Source organism: Schistocerca americana, chromosome 2, assembly GCF_021461395.2.
Source record: "Schistocerca americana isolate TAMUIC-IGC-003095 chromosome 2, iqSchAmer2.1, whole genome shotgun sequence".
In the NCBI taxonomy this organism is placed as follows: Eukaryota; Metazoa; Arthropoda; class Insecta; order Orthoptera; family Acrididae; genus Schistocerca; species Schistocerca americana.
In genome coordinates, this window is record NC_060120.1 from 604,890,762 (window position 1) to 604,917,111 (window position 26,350).

Here is a 26,350-nt window from a genome sequence, read left to right on the forward strand (position 1 = left end):
ATGGAAGTCTGATGGAGCCATATCAGGTGAATAAGGTGCACGTGGCAACAATTCATGCCTTAGTTCATGTAATTTTGCCATGGCAATGGCAAATGTTTTTGATCCAGTGCCAAGAGTCGCGGAACCCATCTTGAAGATAATTTTTTCATTTCTAATTCTTCAGTTAAAATGTGATGTACCCTTTCAGATGACATCTAGCAAGCATGAGCAATTTCATGCACTTTCAATTACCATTTTGCACACTTTTGCAATGATTTCTGGAGTAGTGACATCTTGGCCTACCACTGTGCAGATCATCTTCTAAGCTCTCCTGACCAAATTTAAATTCATTTGTAGACTTGGAAACAGTCGAATATGAAGGAGCAGAGTCCCCCAGTGTATTCTGAAAATCAGCATGAATGTCCTTTGCTTTCATATCTTTCTTACGAAGTACTTAATCACTGCTTGAATCTCAATTTTTTCCATCTTTGCAAATCACTACATGGGAACAACAACAGAGCCACATCACTGTCACAGCTCTTTTCCAAGAGCCCTGACATGGCATGTTTTTACAGGCAACAGTCCAATGAATATCACGTGAACAACTCATTGCGCTAGTGCTGACCTCTCGTGGTGATTCTGAGAACTTTTCAAACCATCCTTGTAAGACCAATCTAATGGAAGAAATAAAAATGCTAATACCTCCAAGCATTTTTTTTTTTTTTGAGCTCAACAGAATTTCTCCTGCAACACTCATTACACTGTCTTCCCTGTAGAAAAAAGTATGGAACAGAATTTCTTAGGCACAATCTATGGTTCAATGACAAAATGAAAGTTCCCTTTTGTGGAGACCTGATGTGATAATCAAGATAACTGTAGAATGTTTTGTGTAAGTAAAGTAAAGCTTTCTGTAACAAAAAGGTAGTACTCATACTTCCTCTTTTTCCACAAAGGGTGGAATTACCCCGAAATATGTGTCAATTCACTCTGCCTCCCACTTATCGGGTAACTGTAGACATAGAGTAGATGCACTTAGAATTCTACTAACTTAGCTCTTACTTCTGTAAGACTAAAATAAAAGAGAGATGGAATTTAAATTTGCAGCACACTCAGGTCATAGTTGGGAGGCTCTTTGAGACATAGGATTATACATTCTCATTGCAGAGAACTGATGGCATCCACATGCAAGAGAAGACACATTGACTAAACTGCCAGTTAATAAATCAAAAGACTGAGTAGAGTTACACACTACAGACTATACCACCTTATACATCTATACTCTGCAAACCACAGTGCAGTGTGTGGCAGAGGGTACATCTCATTGTACCAGTTATTAGGATTCTTTCTGTTCCATTCACATATGGAGTGCCAGAAAAATGATTACTTGTATGCCTCTAGTTGTGCTGTAACTATTCTAATCTTATCTATGTGAGCAATAAGTGGAGGGTTATAGTATACTCCTAGAGTCATCAATTAAACCCAGTTCTTCAAACTTTGTTAGTAGACTTTCTCAGGATAGTTTATGTCTGTCTTCAGGAGTCTGCCAGTACAGTTTCTTCAGTATCTCTGTGACACTTTCCCATGGACCAAACAAAATGATGAACATTTGTGCTGCCCTTCTCTGTATACATTCAATATTCCTTGTTAGTTCTATTTGGTATGGGTCTGACACACTTGAGCAATATTCTAGAACTGGTTGCACAAGTGATTTGTAAGCGATCTACTTGTGGACTGATTGCACTTCCCCAGTATTTTACTAATAAAGTGAAGTCTACCATCTACTTTACCCATGACAGAATGTATCTAATCATACCATTTCATATCCCTACAAAGTGTTACAACTAGGTATTTGTAGGAGTTGGCCAATTCCAACAGTGACTCTTTGATATTATAGTCATAGGATACTATGTTTTTTTGTTTTATGAAGTGCATAGCGCTAAATTTTTGAACATTTAAAACAAGTTATAAATCTTTGCACCATTTGAAATCTTATCGAGATCTGTCTAAATATTTACGCAGCTTCTTTCAGACACTACTTCATTACATGTGACTGCATCATCTGCAAGACACCTGAGGTTACTATTAATATTGTCTGCAAGGTCATTAATATACAACATGAGCAGCAAGGGTCCCATCATACTTTCCTGGGGCACACCCAAAATATTCTACCCTTAATGCAAAATAGGGTACTCGAAATAAAATCTCTTAACCATGATCTAAAAGCTAACAAAATTTTTATAACTGATGTATGCTTTTATCTACTCCCAATGGGCAAGCAGAAATTGTTGTTATCTCTATTCATTATATAACAAGTTCATATAACTATACTTCACACGTAGGCAACTAATCTGAGATTAGTGTAGCAACAACTAACAATACTAATGATTGTGGTGAAGCTTAAGAAAGAAGAGAACTTTTGTAAAAGTAACATCTTTATCTATATAGAAAGAGGTTGATCTTGTATAAAAATAAGTCTCTTCTATGTATCTGAACGATTACACCACAGGAGCAACTTTAAATAGAAGAGTGGCAACTTTTTTTACATATCACCTCACATTTGCAGTAATAATCATTTTTTATGTTACATGAAAATGTAGCTGACTGATGCATGGCACACAGGAATAACTTGTGTACATCATATAGAAACTACTAATGCATGTCACAATCCATTACAGATGCCTTTTTTAATTTATGTTTATTTTGTACTGTAATTCTTTTCTTATATTAACTGTTTTTGGTAGTATAATTCAAATTATTTTAATAGTGTAAAGGACATTTGGACTGATACTAATGAAGAAGAAAAATCATGGCTGAGGCAGCTGCTTGGGACTGAGGAGACTGTAGATGAAACTTCCTGGCAGATTAAAACTGTGTGCCGGACCAAGACTCAAACTTGGGACCTTTGCCTTTTGCGGGAAAGTGCTCTACCAGCTGAGCTACCCAAGCATGACTCACGCCTTGTTCTCAACAGCTTTAATTTTGCCAGTACCTAATCTTCTACCTTCCAAGCTTCACAGAAGCTCTCCTGCAGAACTAGCACTCCTGGAAGAAAGGATATTGCGGTGACATGGCTTAGCCACAGTGTGGGGGATGTTTCCAGAATGGAAGTTTCACTCTGCAGCAGAGTGTGTGCTAATATGAAAGTCTCTGGCAGAGACTTAAACTTGGGACGTTTGTCTTACACTAGCACTTGCCTGCCAGGTCTGCAGGAGAGCTTCTGTGAAGTTCAGAAGGTAGGAGATGAGGAGGCACTGGCGGAATTAAAGGTGCGTGGATGGGTCATAAGTTGTGCTTGGGTAGAGCACTTGCCCATGAAAGGCAGAGGTCCCGAGTTTGAGTCTCGGTCCAGCTCACAGATTTAATCTGCCACGAAGTTTCATATCAGTGCACACTCTGCTGCAGAGTGAAAATTTCATTCTGGAGGTTACAGATGTTAAATCTTAATTAAAGATTCGCAATATTCATTTATCTTTACCATTGTGACCAGTTCATTTTCTTAAATTAAGCCTCACAAAATCGCTTGTACTCGTGTAGTTTTTGTTTAATACCTACAATTACTGCCAAATATTTGTTTACTTCTCTGCAGAGGTGAAGAATTTTGTTTAGGTGTTATGATAGTTTAAAAGAACAGCACATATGAAATAACTACTAACCTGCAAGTGAGCGGGTCACCATATATCGCAGCACGTTTGTTGAGTATGGTTTCAAATCCCTGATTGCCATCATGTCTGTCATCGTAATCGTAGCACACATCAACATCAGGCAGCACCTCAGCAGACTGTCTTGTTGACTGTTCCCGCCAATTTCCATCCAGCAGAGCATCATAGCTACGATTATGCTCACGAGGCTCACCAAATCGCTCCACCCCACCTATGTATCAGTATTTTTAGAAATGATATGAAAGGAAAAGTACATTATATTAACATTTTAAAATGCTGTCTGAAATATCAAACATACTACATCAGTTGTTGGGTAAAAAGAAAAAAAAAAGTAGAACAGCAGGTAGTAACAGAAAGAATCCATAATTGCAATTTAACAGAAAAATGAGACTATATTTTTCTGCACTAAAAATTGATGCCACATGGAATGAAGAAGTGAAATGTTCAATGACAGCATAGAAATGATGCATTAGTCCAAATAAATATCAAACTAATTAGCAGAAATGGTCAAGCTAAGATGAAACACAACATATACAACTGCAAAATTAAAATTTGGCTGTAAATTCGTGAAGTTCTGTTTTTAAAATATTCACTGTAGCTAAAATTTCATTATTGCTGATTATTTAGAATTATTAAAGTTTTCAGCTTCTGAGAGTGATAAGGTCAATAGCAGTAGTAGCATGAGCAAGTGTTGTACAACAGAAGCAACATTATTTTGGAAATGGTGAAAAGACACCCATTTAACTTGTTGATTAACTATGTTTGTTAGTTTACATTTCTCTTTAGAGAATGCCTTTAAAATTGAAGCTCTTGTAGCTATACAAAAGGTTTCAACATCAAATACTGTAGAACATTCACATTTTTGTACTTTTCATTTACAAATATCTAATACTCCATTAGATTTATGCTGTGAGCTATGGTAAATAATGTAATTAACATAACTATATATTTGAAAACTCTTAATACATAAAGTGAATAGGAAGAATAAATACCATCCAACACATTCTCCAAGCTGCGAGCTCTAGTTACAATATTGGGTGATGGTGTTCTTGCTGATACCATGCGCTCTGAATGTCTTCCTGGACCAGAACGTGCAAGCCATTGTTCAAGCTGACGATGTCGTGACTCGCACAGTGCATGTCCATCTTCAACACAGCGTGTTAGTTCAGATAACCGGCCCTGTGTACGGCGCTCCAAGCTTGAAACTTTGCGATCGAGTCGTTCATGAGCCTGATCGATATGCTCTTTCAGTTCCTGTTTATCTCGGTCCAGCCGGGCCTCCATGTGCCGGAAAAATGGGGCACAGTAGCATGTATATCCAACGCCTACTGGGCCCTGTCATGGAGAAAATATCAGCATTAACAGAAATTTCAAAAACTATTATAATCACAGAGACATATATTAAAGTGTATGAATGCTGCTTTCACACAGACAACTTTTGGCGGGGAATTGAAGAGACTGGTCATAATGGGCTGATGTCCTGCAAAATTAAATCTCCTTGTGGATAACAGAAAATGCTACATTCATGTTAAGCATGTTCAAGAAGCTTCTTCCAAAATTTTGGCTTAGCTTTGATTACATTATGTTACTCTGGATGTCTATTGGCACATGATCCTAGAAAAAGTAATATAGTTACATTTTAATTTGTATATGTATTGCAAAATATGGAATGTCATAGCCACAGTCTCTGTAGACCTAAGATATTCTTTCTCTCCTCTCTCATTCTAATATTAACATTTAAATACCCCTGAAGTGACATAGATGAGGCTGAGTTGAGTAATTTAATATAAGACAGATGGGGCCACAAATGTCGGGAAATATCCCAAAAGTGGATAATAAATGTAAAACATGTGATATAACCAGATGACATACCTCACTACACATGCAGTGATTGGGCTTGTTGATCCTCCCCTTGCAGTAGGGGGTAGTGGTGCACATAGTTCCGCTAGGCTATTCTGTTTTCGAATGTGGTTGTTGTTGTTGTTGTTGTTAATGTTATGGTGGTGGTGGTGGTGGTGGTGGTGGTGGTGGTGGTATTCAGTCTGAAGACTGGTTTGATGCAGCTCAGCATGTTACTCTATCATGTGCAAGTGTCTTCATCTCCAAGTAACTACTCCATCCTACATCCTTCTGAATCTGCTTACTGTACTGTATTCATCTCTTGGTCTCCCTCTGTTATTTCTACCCCCCCCCCCCCCCCCCCATGCTTCCCTCCAGTACTAAACTGGTGATCGCGTGATGTCTCAGAAGGTGTCCTACCAATGAATCCCTTCTTCTACTGAGGTTGTGCCGCAAATTTTTTTTCTCCTCCGTTCTGTTCAATACCACCTCATTAGTTATGTGAACTACCCATCTAATCTTCAGCATTATCCTGTAGCATCACATTTCAAAAGCTTCTAGTCTCTTCTTGTCTTAATTGTTTATAACCCTTGTTTCTTTTCCATACATGTCTACACTCCATATAATACCTTCAGAAAAGACTTCCTGGGACTTAATTCTATACTCGATGTTAACAAATTTATTTTTTTCCGAAATGTTTGTCTTGCAATTGCCAGTCCACATTTTATATCCTCTCTACTTTGACCATCATCAGTTATTTTGCTTTTCAAATAGAAAAACTCATCTACTACTTTTTGCATCTCATTTCCTACTCTAATTCTCTCAGCATCTCCTGATTTAATTGAACTACAGTCCAATATCCTTGCTTTGCTTTTGTTGATGTTCCTCTTATATCCTCTTTTCAAGACACTGTCCATTCCATTCAGCTGCTCTTCCAAGTCCTTTGCTGTCTCTGACAGAATTACAATGTCGTCAGCAAACCTCAAATTTGTTAGAGAAACCACTGCTTCCCTTTCATGCCCCTCAACTTGTACAACTGCCATCTAGTTTCTGTAAAATCTGTGAAAAGCATTGTGCTCTCTGTATTTTACTCCTGCTACCTTCAGAATTTGAAAGAGAATATTCCAGTCAACATTGTGAAAGGCTTTCTCTAAGTCTACAAATGCTATAAATAGATTTGCCTTTCCTTAACCTATCTTCTTTGACAAATCATAGGGTCAGTACTGCCTTGCATGTTCCTACATTTCTCCAGAATCCAAAATGATCTTCCCAGAGGTCGGCTTCAATCAGATTTTCCATTCGTCTGTAAAGAATTCATGTTAGTATTTTGCGACCATGACTTACTAAACTGATAATTCAGTAATTTTCACACTTGTTTGTACCTGCTTTCTTTGTAATTGGAATTATTATTTTATTCTTGAAGTCTGAGGGCATTTTATCTGTCTCACACATCTTGCTCACTACATGGAAGAATCTTGTTATGTTTGGCTTTCCAAAGGCTACCAGTAGCTCTAAGGAAATGTTATCTACTCCCGGGACCTTGTTTTGACTTAGATCTTTCAGTGCTCTGTCAAATTCTTCATACAGTATCTTATCTCCCATCTCATCTTCATCTACATCCTCTTCCATTTCCATAACATTACCCTCAAGTACATATCCTTATATAGAGCCTCTACACACTCCTTCCACCTTTCTGCTTTCTGTTCTTTGCTTAAGACTGGTTTTCCATCTGAGCTCTTGATATTCATACAGGTGGGTCTCTTTTCTTCAAGGGTCTGTTTAATTTTCCTGTAGGTGGCATCTACCTTTCCTCTAGTGATATGTGCTTCTAAATCCTTACATTTGTCCTCTAGCCATTACTGATTAGCCATTTTGCACTTCCTGTCAATCTCATTTTATAGACATTTGTATTCCCATTCACCTGCTTCATTTATTGCATTTTTATATTTTCTCCTTTCATCAATGAAATTCAATATCTCTTGTGTTACCCACGGGTTTGTAATAAGCCTTGTCTTTTAGGCTACTTGATCCTCTGCTGACTTCACTATTTCATCTCTCAAAGCTACTCATTCTTCTTCTACTGTATTCCTTTTCCTTGTTCTCGTCAATTGTTCCCTGATGCTTCCTCTTAATCTCTCTGCAAACCCTGGTTCTTTCAGTTTATCCAGTCCCATCTCCTCAAATTCCTACATTTTTGCAGTTTTATCAGTTTTAATCTACAGTTCATAACCAATTAATTGTGGTCAGAGTCCACATCTGCCCCTGAAAATGTTGCAAAATTTAAAATCTAATTCCAAAATCTCTGTCTTATCATTATATAAACAATCTGAAACATTCTGATATCTCCAGGTCTCTTCTACATATTCTTTCAAAATTCTTAAACCAAATGTTAGTGATGATTAAATTATGCTCTGTGCAAAATTCTACCAGGTGGCATCTTCTTGCATTCCTTTCCCCCAGCCGATATTCACATACTATTTTTCCTTCTCTTCCTTTTCCTACTATCGAATTTCTCCAGTCCCCCATTCCTATTAAATTTTCATTCCCTTTAAGTATCTGAATAATTTATTTTATCTCATCATACATTTCTTCAATCTCTTCATCATCTGCGGAGCTAGTTGGCTTGTAAACTCGCAATACTGTGGTGTGTGTGTGTGCGTGTGCACTTTGTATCTATCTTGGCTACAATAATGCATTCACTGTGCTGTTCATAGTAGCTAATCCAAGTTCTTATTTTTTTATTTATTATTAAACCTATTCCTGCATTACCCCTGTTTGATATTGTATTTATAACCCTATAGTCACCTGACCAGAAGTCCTGTTCCTCCTGCCACCAAACTTCACTTACTTCCAATATATCTAATTCTAAACTATCCATTTCCCTTTTTAAATTTTCTAACGTACCCGCCTGATTAAGGGATCTGACGTTCCACACTTAAAACAGTAGAACACCAGTTTCGTTGCTTCTATTTTTCAATACTCTTTTGTAATTGTGATCTATCGTAAACTTAGAAGTTACTTTATTATTGGCCTCCCTGTATCCAAGCAAAAGCTGTTCTAATTTTTTATTTCTTCCCTTTTGTCCCCCTTTTTTGTTTACAGACTTTATTTAGTAAAAAACACTTAGGTCATTTACGGGTAGTGGTGCACTTCAGAAGCTCTTACTTAATAATTTGTGATGCAATACAGTACGTATTTGTTGTGCTAAACTTTGCAACTAACCAATGGAAACCACAAGACCAGTATATAAAATAATTAATCTTACCTCAATGTAAGCACGTAATTGTCTAACGCAATGCAAAAAAATACTACCTGCCAGACACAAAACTCAAACCCTGAGCCCCATGCTTGAAAGTTGCAAATGTAGGCCTAGAACCTTCTTGGGTTGGGATGGTCAACGATGACAAACTGATAGGCTACACTGCTCCACATGCAGTGAAGTACATCTGGTGACGTTATGTGTTCAAAATTTGTCATCCACTTTTGGGGTATTTCCTGACATTTGCGGCACCTTGTCTCATGTATTAAATTACTTGGCTCAGCATCATCTACATTGCTATAGGGTTTTTTAAAATGTATATACATGCATACTGCCCCCCCCCCCCCCCACCCACCCCCCAAAAAAAAAGAAAAAAAAAAAGAAAAAGAAAATGTTTAGTACGTTGAACAGCGAGGCAAACTGATTGGTTTTCAAGAAGAAACCCATATTCGGAAATGAATGGCTTGTGCACAGGAGAGTGTTAAAGCCTGAGAATGAATGGTTCTGACAGTTTGTTCCGATTATTTGTGGTGTTGTAATATGGAAGATATGCAATCCTTTAGCCAGCTGTGTACTACTTGGAGAACCTGAGCCTAATGACATTTCTGTGCATGCACTACATTCCTCCATATGGCCCTTGTGACATCCTAGTGCAAACATTATGTGATCCGCCACTGCAGTAACATTGTTAACAGCTATGTGACATGTATCAGTACACAGCTGTGGAAATCACCAACACTGTGCTTTCATATAGAAAAGTGGATTGCAATGGGAGAGCTGCTGCAAGACTGTATGTGGAACATTTTCCAAACACATATACCTACATTCGTGCCCATCAAGAGATGCCCCAGAGAAGCCATGAAGTAGGATGTAAGTATTCTCTGTATGAAATGTGTTCGTTCAGTAGCATTTGGTTCTTGGTACTTGCAAATACTATCCCCAGTCTACTGTTTGCCTTTGATAAGTGCCAAAACATGATGTGGTTCATCCATGCTCAGCTCGAAGACTATGGTTGGAGAAGGAAGTGCTGACAGCGTTCAAAGAGGACCCAGCCACCAGCACTCGGCAGTGGCACACGTGCTGCACATGGATAAAAGAGCCATGTGACATCTTGTCCATGAACCCTGGTTCCATCCGTATCATCTGCAGACGGTCCAGGCATTACAGGAGGAGGACTGCCCTTAAGGGGTACAGTTTGCGTAGTGGTATTTACAACAATGCATACCTCAGCCACAATTCCTGAGCTTGATGTTATTCATGGATGAATGCACATTTACTAGAGGCAACATATTAAACTTACACAACATGCACATTTTTGGCATATGAAAATCCACTTACATAGATGATTAAAAATCACCAACACAGGATTGGTATCAACATCTGGGTTGGGATAATTGGTGGCTATGTCATTGGGCCATATCTACTGCCAAACACACTAACAGGACCAACCTACCTCACATTTATTAGAGAAGTTTTGCCTGCCCTATTGCATGTAGTGCCCCAAAATGTTCAGATGGACGTGAGACTGCAACATGATGGAGCTTCAGCACACTTTGATGTCAAATTGCTGAATGACCTCCACGTCGCATATCCCGATTGGTGTATCAGTAGAGGTGGACCAGTTCCATGGCCAGCAGAGTCTCCAGATCTGACACCTCTCAGCTCTTTTCTGTGGGGTAGTATGAAGAGTATGGTGTATGGCACACCTGCAACACCAGTGGAGGACCTTGTTGCTTGAGTCCATGGAGTGACTGAAGTACTTTAAAGATAGCCGCACCTATTGGCTCATGTGCGTGAGCCTCAGCACCACCGATGTAGGCTCTACATTGAAGTAGGAGGTGCAGTTTAAAGCCCATTTGTAATGAAGACAGCATTATGAGTTACTCGTGTGTGTGTGTGTGTGTGTGTGTGTGTGTGTGTGTGTGTGTGTGTGTGTTCTTTTTTTTTTTTTTTTTTTTTTTTTTTTTTTTTTTTTTTTTTTTTTTTTTTTAACCTTCACCAACTTCAGACAAATTTCTGACTGTCCAAATTATGTTCATTTCGTAATGATATGGTACATGAGTTTATCCATTTGAAAGGAAAAATGTACACTCACAATGTAACTTCTTCAAGAATCCATATAAAGAAAAAAAGCTTCAAAGATTAATTTGACATGCAATTATATTGTTATGCAGTATGTATCATCATCACAAAAACAAAACTTGATTGATGTCACCACAATTTCTGTGCCAACCAAGGAATTTTCACTCTGCCTTCAAACCGTTCATGTTTTAGAGGCTGGTGGCATCAAATGTAGCCAAAAAGATAATGTGGGGCAGTGGACAGGAATATTTCTCAAGTGAATCAAAAGTCCAATCTATGCAGCTTTATTGGGGTTTGTTGCACCAATTAACACAGTGATAGGCTTTTTTACAATATGAGGCACTCCATCTCTCCTCCTCTCTCCCTCATTCCCGTAAAGTATAAGTATGGCAATATATACATGGTGTTTCTTTTAATTTGAGGCATCTAAATATCACAAAAATGATCCATCATATGAAAACAATGCTCTACGTGAGAAATTAATATTAGTAAAGGGGACATCCATCTGAGCTGCAATTGGACACCTCCTAATACCACTCCTCCTCTGTGGGCAGGTTCAACCTCGTATTTTAAGATGGGAACCTGCCCCCCCCCCCCTCCCCCCAATATTTTTATTGCATATCGAGCTTCTAAGCCAAAAAATATGTACAGTTACCTCAGACCTGTGCTTACATTCACGGTAGGTGGTACTGTAATTGACAAATATTGAGTGTTCCCGTTTTTGCAATTAAGAATTGATGCATTTGATTCTACTTTTCATTTGTGTTGTAAATGTAAACCTCTGTGTTCTAATAATTGATATTTATGTTCAAAATGTACTTTAGTATTGCAAATTTGATTGTACAGTACAATATAGGTAGCTGTTTCACTATCTTGTTAGAAACTATCTTAAGCATGATCCAGGTCTGTTCCCATTGGGATGCTTGATATTGGAGAGTCTTGTTGCCTCACCATTTGTCACTCGTTTCATGGACATTTGACCTGATTAAAATGGTTGTGGTTTGTATTCTGTCGGTAGCCGCATAGTAGCCAGCACAATATTTATGGCAGCTGGATGGAAACACATGCCAAAATCAGTCACCCTGACGGCAGTATTTCAGGATGGCCACTAAAATCAAGCATTCTTTGTTTGGTCACTCACTACAACCACAGAACAGAAAACTACATTGCCATATGAGTAGCTTGCTTGCCACAAATGTCAATGTCTAGTCATATTATGTTTATTGTACAAGGGATAGACAAAATAAAGTGAACACCTGTACTTATTTGGGAATGGTTTGTTAATAATGGGTTGGACACCCATTTTCCCATAACACAGCTGTAATTCTTCTTGAAATACTGGCATATAATGATTGTATAGTCTCCAGTGGAATAATATGCCACTCTTCAATCAGAACCTCTTCTAAATCCTGTAGTGATGAGGGAGGCAGAAATCTACTCCGGAGTCTGTGCTCCAATACCGCCCACGAGAGTTTGATAATGTTCAAGTGCTGGCCGGGTAAGAGACTACAGTTCAGTTGTATGCTCCTCATTCTGTCCTGACTATATGAATGCGTGCATTATCGTCCTGAAATATGGTATCATGTTGGGGAACAACATTTGAATCATGGGGTCCACCTGATCACCTAACATGTTCCCGTAATTGTTGGCTGTAACATGGCCTTTGAGAGTAATGATGGGACCAGCAGAATACCATGATATGAATACCCACACCATCACACTTCCACCTCCATGCTTAACTGTTGGAATCAAGCAACCAAAATTGTAGGCTTCTCTTGGCATTCTCCAGACATAAACCCAGCCAGATGTTGGAAATAATGAAAATGTTGGCTTGTTGGACCATATGATGTGTTTCCACTGATGCTGTCCAGGATTTATGCTCCTGACATCCTATTTTATGCTCCTTTGCATTGGTTGTTGTCACTAATGGTTTTGATATAGCAGCTCGTCCATGAATATTTGCTTTATGGAGTTCTCAGCGGATGGTGTTGATAGATACGGGGTCCCAAAGTTGGCTATTGAGCTCTGCCGTCACTTGTCACTTTAGTCACCGTAGTTTTGTGTTGTTTTGACACAATTCATGTTAGCACACAACAATCTCTGTCATTTAGTTTTGATTTGCTTCCACTATCACATTTACGTGATGATGTCTTTCCACATTTTGTCTGGGCTGTCATGACTGTTGAAGCAGCTGATCTTGAAACATTCAATAAGTTGGCTATCTTGGTTACTGATGCTCCCGCTAATCGGGCCCCCACAATCTGCTCTCTTTGGAACTCTGTTAGGTCTTTCATTGCACATTGACCTTGGCCTCTGAATGCAAATAAGAAGTGTGCACTACTTATAAACAACCTCCACTGATGCCTAGTCTGTTCTGAACATGCACAGTACAGTGTGACTCATGCCTTACCTGCGTTGCTGATCATCAGACACAACCATCCCATTACTACCTCTGTTCTCCCTATCCTCTGCACAATCACATTTGCAACACTCAAGTAATGTTTGAAAATCAGTATTAGCCACTGAAACACCAAGTTTTACATTTACATCCTAAATTAAATGTAGAATCAAGTGTGTTGGTTCTTAATTGCAACAACAAACAGGAGCTCTGGATATTTGCTGGTTACAGTACCATCTATCACAAAAGGGAAACAATGGTTTGAATAAACCATAAGTATTTTTTGGCATAGAATCTGAATATGCAATAAAAATGTGGGGGAGGGGTGGAGTTCCCATTTGAAAATAAAACATAGACCTGCTGATGCAAGACGGGTGGTTAGGAGATATCCAGCTGTAGCATAGACAGATGCTCCCTGTAATCCAGAAATCCAGAACAGATTTTTTTTTTTTTTTTTTGTACACTGCAACATTTTCGATATATTTGGTTATCTCAAGTTAAAACAAGCATCCTATATATGGTACGATATAGGAACTGGATACCTTTGATGATTTGTTTTCTTACCTTTCGAATGTTTCCAGCTAAATCTAGATAATATTGTTCACCCTTTTTCAGAGGCTCTTGTGGTAAGGAATCCAGATTTGGTTGTGGAAATGCTTTAGGATCTGGAAAGTAATGACATCCGTAAGGTGACCACTGCTTGCCTGTTGGCCTTTCAAAGTGCACCTTATGGGTGTTTTTGTGCTGGAAAAAAACAAAAGTTTGTTACTGTTGATACAAGTAACAATTTATCCTTTAAAACACAAGTTGACTAAATTATGATTAGATATAAGAAGGAATGAAGGAAAGGTTTAGGAATGGACTTAAAATTCAGGGTGAAAGGAAATCAATGACAAGCTTCAATGATGACATTGATATCTTCAATTAATATGAAGAACAATTACAGGAACTGTTGACTCAAATCAACAGTCTAATGAGCCCAGAATATGGACTGAGAGTAAATCAACAAAAGATGAGGATAATGACAAGGGGCAGAAATGGGATTAGTGATAGCTTAACATAAAAATTGAGGACCACATAGTAGATAAAGTGAAGGACATCTGCTATCTTGGAAAAAAATAACACAAGGGAGATGAAGCTAATAGGAGATAAAAAGCAAACTAACACAGTCAAAGAGAGCAAAAGGAGCCTGCTAGTATCAGAGAAAGGCATTAATTTGAGAGAAAAAGGTTCAGAGAATATGTGTCAGGAGCTTAACATGATTCAGAAGGTAATATGGTCTCTGTGAAAACCAGAAAAGAAAGAATCAGAATTTTTGAGGTAAGGTTTACAGAAGTATGCTACATATTCAGTGGATGGATAAGATAAGAAATTAGGTTCTTTACAGAATCAGTGAGGAAAGGAAGAAGGGACAGGAGGTTTGACATGCGTTAAGACATCCAGGGGTGGGAACAACTTCCATGGTACTTGAGGGAGCTGGAGAGGTCGAAAATTGCAGAGGAAGACAGAGACTGGAATATATTAAACAAAATAACTGAAGGCGTTGGGTGTAAGTCCTACTTTTAGACAAAGATAGAAGCATAGGAGAGGAAATCATGATAACTCACATATACCCAGTTAGATAATTGATAACCCAAGACAAAGCAAAAAATAAATGGCTTATATTTAATAAAAGTGAATATATTACTCATGCTACTAGTGAAACATACTCAAAATCTGCAACAATGTAACACAATTTTCTTCCATGTTAAACAAGCTGCTAGTTTTAATTAAGAATTTATCTACAGATGGGAATGATAGTCCAGAATAAGCAATTTCAGTTTAAACTGAAAATATGTTTTGTGAACTACATGCAAACTTTGTTATTGGGCAAATAATCACAGATTTTTGTGGTTGCATATTCAATCATTTTGTCAGCCACTGACAGTCTTAATGATGAGACAAAATGTATTTTTTTCTTCTAATGTAGCAGCAGTGGATATTATTCTTCTTCTCAATTTGTGATGGACTATTTATGACAAATTTCATTAGCAAATATCTATCTTGCTAAGTACTATACAATTGTGGATGAATATCAAAAGTTATTCCCACTGTTTACTTTCATGCAATAGTTGCTTTCTTTTTAAATGATTAGTTACCGCAGAAAACTGTGACGTAGAACATTAACAAGTGGAATATCTATTAAGATTATGTTTTCCAAAACTACCAGTAATCCAAAGGACAAATATTATTGATGAATGAAAATTTCATCCATAAAAAATTGCAACTGTTGATAAATGTAAATAAACAGTTTGTAGCTTGTTGCACTATTCACCAACAATCAGTAACTGCTGTGGTGTTCAGAAGATCCAGTATGGATACTAAATAAAAAGGCTGTTACATTTTTTATTATCTAACACCTGCAACATTGGATAAGTAATCATATAAATAGTACTGTCAGTCTAAAAAAAAAACCTCTGGAACCCAAAATGTCATCCTTCTCGTAAGAATGAACATAGATTACAATTTTGTTCAAAAGCAATAAATCAACTTGCTTTTTACATCCTGCTTACACATTTAAATACCAATTATCAGTTTGATGCAATAATAAGCATGAAATAACAGATATTAACGAACCTTCTTCTTATCTTTGTGACGGGTGCTGCTGTCTTTACTACTTGTCCCACTCTCATTCTTTTCCCGTTTCTTCTCATTCTTTATTTCCTTCTCACGGACAGTCTTTGTGTACTTTGACTTTGCCCTTGATACTGGGCAGTTGTCCAGAATAGAGAGAATTTCATTTAGATCTTTCCGTAAAGCAATATCTCTTGCTGTCTCATTTTGCTGAAACAAATTTGCTAATAAGACTTAATACAAATATGTGAATGACAAGGAAAAACCTTTTGCATTATAATATGATCCATGAATAAAAATGATTAAAATTTCTTTTATTGACATTATACCTTATTTTTAAGACTTTTGTCACAACCAGCCTCCAACAATATTCTTGTAAGTTTTCTGCGACCCATAGCTGCAGCAATGTGCAATGCAGTGTCACCATTCTGCAAATAGCATGTCAAAATTCATATGATTTCTTAACAGCTCAATATGGGTGATGGTGTTGACATAGTAATTGCTTTAAAATTTCAAAGAAAATTTTAATTAAGGAATGCAAATATGTTTTGTTGTTGTCTACATAATAGTTAACAATAGTTTTGAAGATAAATGTGACTAGTTTCAATATGTATGTTAACACATGCTAGTGAGCAACTGAAGAGCAGTAACTTCTAGTTGTATTTTGCATTCGTTTTACTGTGCTTGCTGGCACTGACTTATTGGACATGCACCTCACAAGAAATTAAAAGGAATGGGAGCCATGGTGATTCGTTAACATTCAGTATCCGCTCAGATTCACAGTAGTTGATAGCAACAAAGCTCAAGGTACACACATAGCCCCCTCTCAATAACAATCCAGATGTGCACTATATGACTGACACCAGGAGTCCTCTGAACCAAATGTGCACCAACAAATAATACATGCATCGAATTACTCTGGCTTCATGTGGTAACACTGCCCCCAGTGTCACTGCAAAGAAACAGGAGCACATTTTCTGCCTGTAGGTCTGGTCGACGTCAGAACCAACATCTTGCTGCATCAATAACCTCCCCATTCTCCATGGACTGTTCCCCACAGAGAAGATCCTTTGTTGGGCCAAACAGATGGAAATTGGGACAATTGCAGGAGTCTCAGCTGTGTGCGTCTGTGCAGCACATAGGAGATCGGACAGGTTTGCGCAACCTTGTTGTGATGACAAACGCCTCACCCAACACCTCCCAGTGCTTTTGTTCATTGCCACGTCTGCATAGACATTCTGCAAGCACATATGAATGTTTGTGATGCTCTGGTTTTCTGCCAAATGAAACTCAAAGGCAGCTTTCTGTTGGAACACACCTCTGTTACAGATGCCATTTTGAAGGCTAAGTATAGTGCCGCCACCTATTGGAACTTCATGAAACTATAGGGGCTGAAGCAGGAATATTCCACAATATCCCACAGCAAATTCAGTATTTTTTCAACTGAAAAAAAGTGTTACATTACTTATTGAGTGCCCCTCATATCTTTCTTGGAAAGGTATAACTACTGGACTCTATCTTGCACTTAAGGGGAATTTCTTCACCTTATATGTTTAAAAGTGTGCTTCTACAAACAACTGCTGTAACTCTAGTGATGTTTTGACTATGGAATGGTGGAGTCTTTCTGCTGATGCCAAGTTCTGTTGTCTGTGAAGTGTAATTCGCATAGGTAATTACTTGGAATGGTGGCTTCTGTATGGCACCAGAAAAGATTCAGCTTGTTCTGGGTGCCCAGATGTCATTGCCCTTCTTGAATTGGAAAATAAACTACTGCCCTGCAGCCCACATACGTATTGTTATATGGTCTCTAAGTTGACATGTTGACCTGCTGAATGCTTAACTTTGGAGATGGTCTGTCTCTGTGTTTAGTGTGAGCATTCAATTATGCATCAATGACCTTCCTTGTGGAGGCAGATATTTTTGAAATGTATAACTAGTAATGAGATATGTGGCCAATGACTGCCTTTGCTAAATGATTAAATTTCTGTCAGAGTTACCCTGTTAATAATACATACTGACAATTATTAATACTCCTATATTTTGGCACCTCAGCTAATTAATGGATAAGATACAATTCAGTTTCTTACGTAAGCCAGGTTGTCGTTAGTAAGTATGTACTGTTTCAAACTTCATAAAGTTAAACAAAATGTGGATGAAGATGTTAATAAAGTATGTCTGTAGCTTACTTTGTTTTAGATGAGTAGCCATTTCATGCCTTGTATCCATTTTCAGCCTGTGAAATATTTATATGCCAAAATTACGAAATTTGGAGACATATGTGGAAAATGAAGGTAGGATAGAGTGAGAAAGGACAGACAACTTGAGACAGAGCACAAGCTCATTTGGAGGAGGACAAGGGAAAGAATTGGCTTGGTATTTTTGTATGCACATTGTCACACTCATGATATTTTTAAGTGCAAAGCAAGCAGAATTTAATTTTTTTGGCAATTACCCATAAAAAGTTTTTATGTAATTAAAGTGGGACACCAAATACAGCAATGCCAGCAATAGGAACAGCCATAATAGCTGCAACTTACCTTGTTTTGATCTGAAACATGGCACTGGGCACTAATAAGAATTCTTGTTACTCCAGCATGTCCATACCTGGCACTTGTGTGAAGTGGTGTATCACCATACTGTGGAAACAGAACAGTGTGCAGACATGCATTTGAAATTTTTTTTAAAAATGGCTTAATGTTACATGAAATGGTTATATACATTGGCAAAAATGTAATAAATATAAACAAAAGGGGACTTTTTACTATGAAGTTTTTGACTGTTTCCAAGTGTGTGAAGGTGCAGAGTGAATCATCAATAGTTATTTAACTGTCTGAAACTAATTTTGGATTAATGTGAACGCTATGCCATAATCCATAAAAGAGAAGATTCTGTACTACCTGGCAAGGAGCAATACCTGCACAGCAGTTGATACAAAATGACAAAATGATCCAAATATGTAATTGGGAAATGATCATCAAACTGGATTTCAGTCAAATAAAGATACTCATACAATTGACTTGGACTTATCAAAAGGCAACAGAGATGAACACACATACAGGGTGATCAGAAACAGACTGAAGAGTTTGTAAGAGTGTCACAAAATAGGTTGGGCTGTGAAATAATTTTTAAGAAAAAAATTTGATATGTTGCACTGCTTCTGAGTCAACTGACATTGAAGTTAGCCAATCAGGCCATTGCACACACAAATTCAAATGGCACACCAGAGGCAGTGTCATAGAATGTGTTCTTAGTTTGATTTCCTAAAACCAAACAAGAGGCCAATATAAAAATTGGACATGGGATTGCAGTAAGGATCGAACCCAAGCCAAAGGCTGAGCAATCTCATGTGTTATTCACTGTAAGAACAATGGACACTAATTGTATCTGGCTGGCCACTTGAGAGACCCGATTGGGTAACTTCAATGCTCATTTATTCAGAAATGGCACACTGTATTGAATTTTTTCTTGAGAAACATTTCTCAGCACAACCTACCCTGCAACACACTTACAAGGTTTTCAGACTGTACCTGATCACCCTCTATATTATCCAAACAAAACTGTAAACTTTTAAAGGCAATGGTTCCTTCAATAGTAAAAAAGAGGTAATGGTTGAAGGAAGCAAGACTGATCAGAAAAAAAAGAAGTCACTCATGTCTCATTAAGGGGAAATCAATGACGACTTGTAAGCAACAGATAAATTTTAAAACCTGAAACACTGTAACTGATACATAGGATAGTTCAAAAGCTGTAGATGGGATATTTGGAGCCTGAGGTGTTATAGGTGGTCAAGAGGATAGCTGCCAAATAATAGGTGGTGAAAAACTCTTCTGTAACAGAAGCAAGAATTACATGAAAATAGAAAGCAACATAGGAAAATTAAGTGGCTAATAGTAGAGAAGAAGCAGCCAAGGAAGAAAAAGGACAGGAATTCACAAAATGTAAACAAAAAGAAATAATGTACAAAAAGGTATGCAGTAACTGGGTACAGAAGTGAACAGCAGGTAGCCAATAACATGAGTAATTACTGATAATTTGAGATCATGTGTGTGGTGGAAATCATATACATGCTTAAGACTGAGCTTTCATGTTTGAAGTTGCGTATTGGCTAGTATATGCCAAGGGCTGTCATGCACATGGCCTTCCTTCTGGCGGAGCACACATTAACTTACAAGAGAGGGTCATACTGATCTTTTTGGCTGCTTGTGCAAGATGGACTAGGCACATTAGGAATGTTTGTGTAGAGGGCAGTAGTACCAGTGATGGGTTGCCACATGAGGCATAAGAGGGAGGTAGAAACACATATCAGATGGTCCAGAAAATAGGAAGTGTTTTTAATATAGGAATGTGAATGTAATGGTTGCAAGTGTTTCCCCAATCACAAGAATGACTCATTAAGTTTGATACTTCAATGCCAACAATTTCTTGATAATCAAGTAATAACAGTGAATTTTGTAACACAGTACACTGAATAATGAAAAAAGCTCTGAACGATGAAGACTAAATTTAGATGATTCTGCAAACAATATAAAAGAAAGAAGAGAGACACAACAGATATTGTTATCTGAATAAACTCAAATAAATTTGAAATGTTGTGCCACAGACATTATATTACAAGCAATAGCACGTAGTTTAAATGACTGCAGTGAATGAATGAGCCTATGATAATTTTATGTTTAATATATCTTTGAAAGGCAAGACGTTTTACATTATTACATTCATGGCAGAAAGCATTACTTACATTATTTTGAAGGTCAGGGTTGCAGCCTGCTAAAAGCAACTCACGGCAACTTTGATTATGCCCATTTTGACAACAGAGGTGGAGAGCAGCAAATCCACCACAGTTTTTTAGATGAAGATTGACTCCACGACATCGAGCCAGTGCTGCTACAGTACGGCTGTAGCCTTTCCAGCTAGCTTCATGTAAAGCTGTGTTGCCATGCTGCAAAAAGCATAAAACATATCACTTTCCATAGCTCTCTCAACAGGTATGGATACAACGGGAAGGGTGGAGGAGGGGGTCAACAGGCTCATGATCTCCCTCTTCCTCAAAGAAAATTTTAGTGAAAGTGTTTATATTTTTACATATATTTGTTTCCAGGTTTCTCATTTAACTTTTGGAGAATAAAGCAGCATGAAAAATAAATCTCAAAATGGCAAATAATTTTGGAGCATTACAAGCTCTTTTCAACACAGGATACATTTCAATCACTTGTCTGTGTTGTCTAGCTCATGTAGATGGTCTTGTAGCTTGATTAGCTGCAGAAAACATTCCAACCAACTGAAGAAACCCATTCATAGGCTGATCGCACCTGTTTTGAACAATGAACCTAAGATGGTTTCTATGTCCATGGACTGAACCGATGATCTACATGAAGGAAAGACCTTTCACTAACAAGAAAACACAATGTGAAGATTGACTTTTTCCAAACAGAAGGTGAAAACAATTCAAAGAAGCAGTATTACCTATATTTAACAACCATATAGCTACACTCTGCAGACCTGTGTCCTTAGTCATTATACTGAATGAAACACTGGCAATGATGTGAGTGCATATTGATTTTATTTCATTTAAATTAAGACACTGTCTCCATTGTGTGAGAATTTGTTACTGTTATAGCTATTAAATCAGTTGCATGAGACAATTACTTTTCTGATAATCAGACAAACTTTTCTTTTGTTTTTTTATGATGTATTTCTTGGAAGTAATGCTAAAGTGATCTACTAACAAGAGGACCTCCCCATCGCACCCCCCTCAAATTTAGTTATAAGTTGGGACAGTGGATAGGTCTTGAAAAACTGAACACAGATCAATCCAGGAAACAGGAAGAAGTTGTGTGGAACTATGAAAAAAATAAGCAAAATATACAAACTGAGTAGTCCATGCGCACGATAGGCAACATCAAGGATAATGTGAGCTAAGGAGCACCGTGGTCCCGTGGTTAGCGTGAGCAGCTGCGGAACGAGAGGTTCTTGGTTCTAGTCTTCCCTAGAGTGAAAATTTTAATTTTTTATTTTCAGACAATTATTATCTGTCTGTCCGTCCATCCGATGCGAGGTAACTGCACCGTAGAATGGGGACGCTATACCTAAACAAACATCAAAACACACGACGTCAGTCGACTACAGCGCACAGAAGAGAGAGTATTCCTGCTAACGAGGGTCCCTGACTGGCAGTTGACTGTTCGCTACTTTGGACGAGAGTGCATTAAATACGTGAGAAGTATTCTGTGGGCAATATGAATCCAGCATATATAGCTCGCGACTTCAATAACAAGGTTCCCATTGGAGAGGCACGTCCTTTCTACTAATCGCACGGTTTTGCGGTGCGGTCACAAAACACAGACACTAAACTTATTACAGTGAACAGAGACATCAATGAATGAACGGACAGATCACAAATTTGCAAACATAAAGAAAGTAAACTTGAACCAAGGACCTCTTGTTCCGCAGCTGCTCACGCTAACCATGGGACCACGGCGCTCCTTAGCTCACATTATCCTTGATGTTGCCTATCTTGCGCATGGACTACTCAGTTTGTATATTTTGCTTATTTTTTTCATAGTTCCACACAACTTCTTCTTGTTTCCTCGATTGATCTATGTTCAGTTTTTCAAGGCCTATCCACTGTGCCAACTTATAACTAAATCTGAGGGGGTGTGATGGGGAGGTTCCCTTGTAAGTGCTGATATAAATAAACTGAGAGTGATATCAAGTTCTGTTTTGTGTGTGTGTGGGGGGGGGGGAGGGGGGGGGGGAAGGAGGGGGGGAGAATAATCCTCCTCTGAATTCGAACTAGTTACAAGTTTGGAGTGGATCATATAGGGATGCATCTGGTTCCGGAGCAAAATGTTCGAAATATACCTTGCAAAGGTGGTAGGTGCTTTCTCAATTCTAGTTGCTACTTTTTTTCATCATTAGTCTACTGACTGAATTGATGTGGGCCACCATGAATTCCTCTGATGCTACCCTCCTGATCTCAGAGTAGCACTTGTACCCTACACCTTCAATTATTTGTTTGATATATACCAATCTGTATCTTCCCCTACAGTTTTAACCCTCTTTAGCTTCCTTTAGTATGATGCAAGTCGATCCCTGATGTCTTAACACATGTACTGTCATCCTATCTCTTTTTGAAGTCAGTGGCAGAGGCCCAAGGTGGATGGTCTCTACAGTGGCAGGAATGAGTTGAAGCAGTGGGTTGTTGTCAAGATAATAACCAACAGTTGCTCATGGAAACATCATTCTTAGCCATAAATTTTATTGGAGAAAAAATTACACTGGTTGTCATGACGTTCTGTACTGGCAATGCTCCCATGGGCGTGTGCTTAAGACAGCGAATGCTGCGGCTCTGATGTAACAGGCGGCCAGCGTCCTTTTAGGATGCCAGCAACTGGGTAGGAAAGTTGACATGCAGAGACCACGGCACCATGTGTGCCATCTGGACGCAGTTCTGAAGCTCCAAGCTGGACACACTGGAAGGTGCAGAAAACTGCTGTGGTTCTTGTAGAGGAAGATTGCCCTTAGCAATGGCATCCACTCTTGCAAGGTGGCCTACTGACTGGAAGACACTAAGCCAAAAACAGTGGACACAGTACCAGCAGTAGGCCTATGATTGACGCATTTCAGATCTCTGGTGGCTGCTTGCAGGACAATGTCTCCCCATTGACTGACATAGACTTCCCCTCATAGATGTTGCTGCCATACTGCATCTGGCTAAAAATTATCGGAACTGATAAAGCTTCAGGGCCTACTTGTTTTGCCAAAGCACCATTTACAATGACGTAAGCAAAACAAGCCTCTAGCTTGGAGGTGTAACAATAGGCCTGTTGAAACCATTGTCACCCTGTCTCTCTGTTGTATTAACATTATTGAGTTGCTGACCTGTGCCTCAGCCTCCCATGAGGATTCAACCAGTGGCATTGCTGCATCTTACATAACTGTGTTTTGCCTGCTCCCATGGTCTTTACCATAGCCATGGCAAGTTTGCTATTTTACACAGTAGCGTTGAAAAATAGTGGCGGCTCTAAACAGTGCTTTCCATACATTTCTCTCTTCATCGATTCTGGAGAGAACTTCCTCATTCCTTATCTTATCAGTCCACCTAACCTACATCGCTTCTCTGTAGCACCACATCTCAAATGCTTGGATTCTCTTCCTTTCCTTTTGCTATTGTACAATGTTGTGCACTCCAAACATACATTCTCAGAAACTTCTTTCTCGCATAAAGGTCTATGTTTTATACTAGTAGGCTTGTTTTGGCCACAAATGCTCTTTTTACCTATGCTAGTCTTACTTCATCCCTCGTGGTTTTTTGCTTCCAAGGTAGCAGAATTCCTTAACACCACATATTCTGGGTTAACCAGTTTTGTTGTTAAGTCTGTCACTAATCTCACTTCTGCTAATCATCATCACCTTCACCTTTCTTTGGTTTATCCTCAGTCCGTATTCTGCAATCATTAGACCGTCTGTTCCATTCAATAGGTCCTGTAGGACATCCTCACTTTCACTGATGACAGCACAGTCATCAAGAACTTTTGTCATTGACATTCTTTCATCCTCAATTTTAATCCCATTCTTGAACCTTTCTTGTCTTTTAGTCATTGCTTCTTTGACATACAGTAAAGTGCAAAAGATACCATCCCTATCTTACATTCTTTCTAACCCAAGCCCTTTGTTTTTGTTTTTCCATTTTCCTGATTATTGTACAAACAGTATACTAACTGTTTTTACTTATTGCTTACTCCTGTTTTACACAGAATGTCAAACGCCTTGCACCATTTTCATTGTCAAAATGCTTGACCTGTGTCAACAAATCCTATGAAGACATCTTAATTTTCATTAGACCTAGCTTCCATTGCGAATCGCAATGTTAGAGCTGTCTGGTGCCTTTACATTTCCAAAAATGAAGCTGATTGTCATCTAACAGGTTCCTCAATTTACTTTCTTATACTTCTGCTTATTTTTGCCATGCACTTGCATCCAAGTTAAGCTGGATGTGTGAGGTTTCATGCAATTTTTTCCCTTGCTACTTTGGGAATGTGTGGATAATATTTTTTGTAAAGTCTGATGTTATGTTTGCAGTCTCATAGATCCTACATACCAATTTCTATGGTCATTTGGTTGCCTCTTCACCACAATGATTTCAGAAGTTCCAAAGGAATGTTTGACTTAATTGAGTGCAAAGCTCTGTTAAATCCTGACTCTAATATTGGATTACCTATTTCTTCCCTACTGACTCCCATTTCCTCTTCTACCACATCACTGACAAGTTCTCCTCCCCCTACAGGCCTTCAGTCTACTCTTTCAACCTATCTGCTCTCCTACTGCATTTAAGAGTGGAATTCCCATTGTACTCTTAATGTTGACACCCTTGTTTCTGATTTCACCAATGGTTGTTTCAACTTTTCTATATGTGGAATCAATCCTTCGAACAATCATTATTCTTTTATTTCTTCCAATTTTTCATGCAGCCATTTTGTGTTGTCTTTGCTGCGCTACCTGTTTATTTAATTCCTAACTGACCGATTCCTGTCTTTACCTGAACAGTTTTTTACTTCTTTTGCTTGTGAGTCAATTGAAGTATTTCCTGTGTTACCCAATGTTTATTCGACATTATTTTTCTAGTTCTTATGTTAGTCTGTCCTACTTCTGTGATGGCCGTTTCTAGTCGTTTTCTTTTCTCTTCATCTAAACTGCCTACTGTGGTATTTATTACTGCAGTATCTACATCCTTAGTGAACTTCAAATATAGCTCATGTTTCCTCAGTACTACAGTATCCTACATTTTCCACATCGATTCTTCTGGATGATTCTCTTAATCTTCAGCCTAATCTTCATCATTATTAAGTTATGATTTGACGTTATATCAGCTCCTGGGCATTGGCAGATACATATGGGGGCTGCGCACGCTCCCCCTTGCGAGGCCACCCGCATTGCCATCTGTGCTGTCCCTGCCAGTCAGCTTGCATGCTATTTGTTCATTTCTTTCATCAGTCGACTCTACTGAGTCGAGTGATTAAAAAGAGACTAATGGGAAAGATTCTTCAATACAAGCAAACGAAAATAAATGCCCTTAATAATCATGATTCTGTTATGGAAGTGCTGTTTGTTTGTCCTAGATCTAACTATCCTACTTTGTACGTGCTGTACAAAATATTTGCTTGTCCACCTGCATCTATTGCTACAGTGGAAAAAAGTTTTTCAACATTGCGGCATACAAAGACATGGCTGAGGTCGACAATGGAGGAGGATCAACTTAATGGCTTAGCTCTGTTGAACACTCACCCTGACATTGATTGTCCTATTGACGATGTAATTAACCAATTTGCCAGGAAGAATAGGCACATAGAATTCATCATTTAAGGAAGAGAACCACAATTGTAACTTTCTTATATCTTAAGATGGCACTGTCTGGTATATGTGTAAAATCAGTTTAAATAAAACTTTCATAAACTTTGCATGTAACTTGATTATTTTTTATTACAGTAAAAGTAAATGTAGCTCAATACATCTTTAGTGCAT

The 26,350-nt window shown here is 38.3% G+C and overlaps 1 protein-coding gene across 1 annotated transcript in view; it reads right to left on the minus strand.

Annotated features, from left to right (window-relative positions):
• Positions 1–26,350, minus strand: part of LOC124595925 (ankyrin repeat domain-containing protein 6) — a 674,032-nt gene that overhangs the window by 39,288 nt on the left and 608,394 nt on the right. Inside the window, exons 6-12 of the mRNA XM_047134839.1 lie at positions 20,568–20,768; positions 18,367–18,465; positions 16,159–16,257; positions 15,833–16,039; positions 13,781–13,960; positions 4,631–4,973; positions 3,633–3,849 (exon numbers count right to left, since the gene is read on the minus strand). Coding sequence (XP_046990795.1) covers positions 3,633–3,849; positions 4,631–4,973; positions 13,781–13,960; positions 15,833–16,039; positions 16,159–16,257; positions 18,367–18,465; positions 20,568–20,768 — 1,346 coding nt within the window. The remainder of the gene's footprint in view (positions 1–3,632; positions 3,850–4,630; positions 4,974–13,780; positions 13,961–15,832; positions 16,040–16,158; positions 16,258–18,366; positions 18,466–20,567; positions 20,769–26,350) is intronic.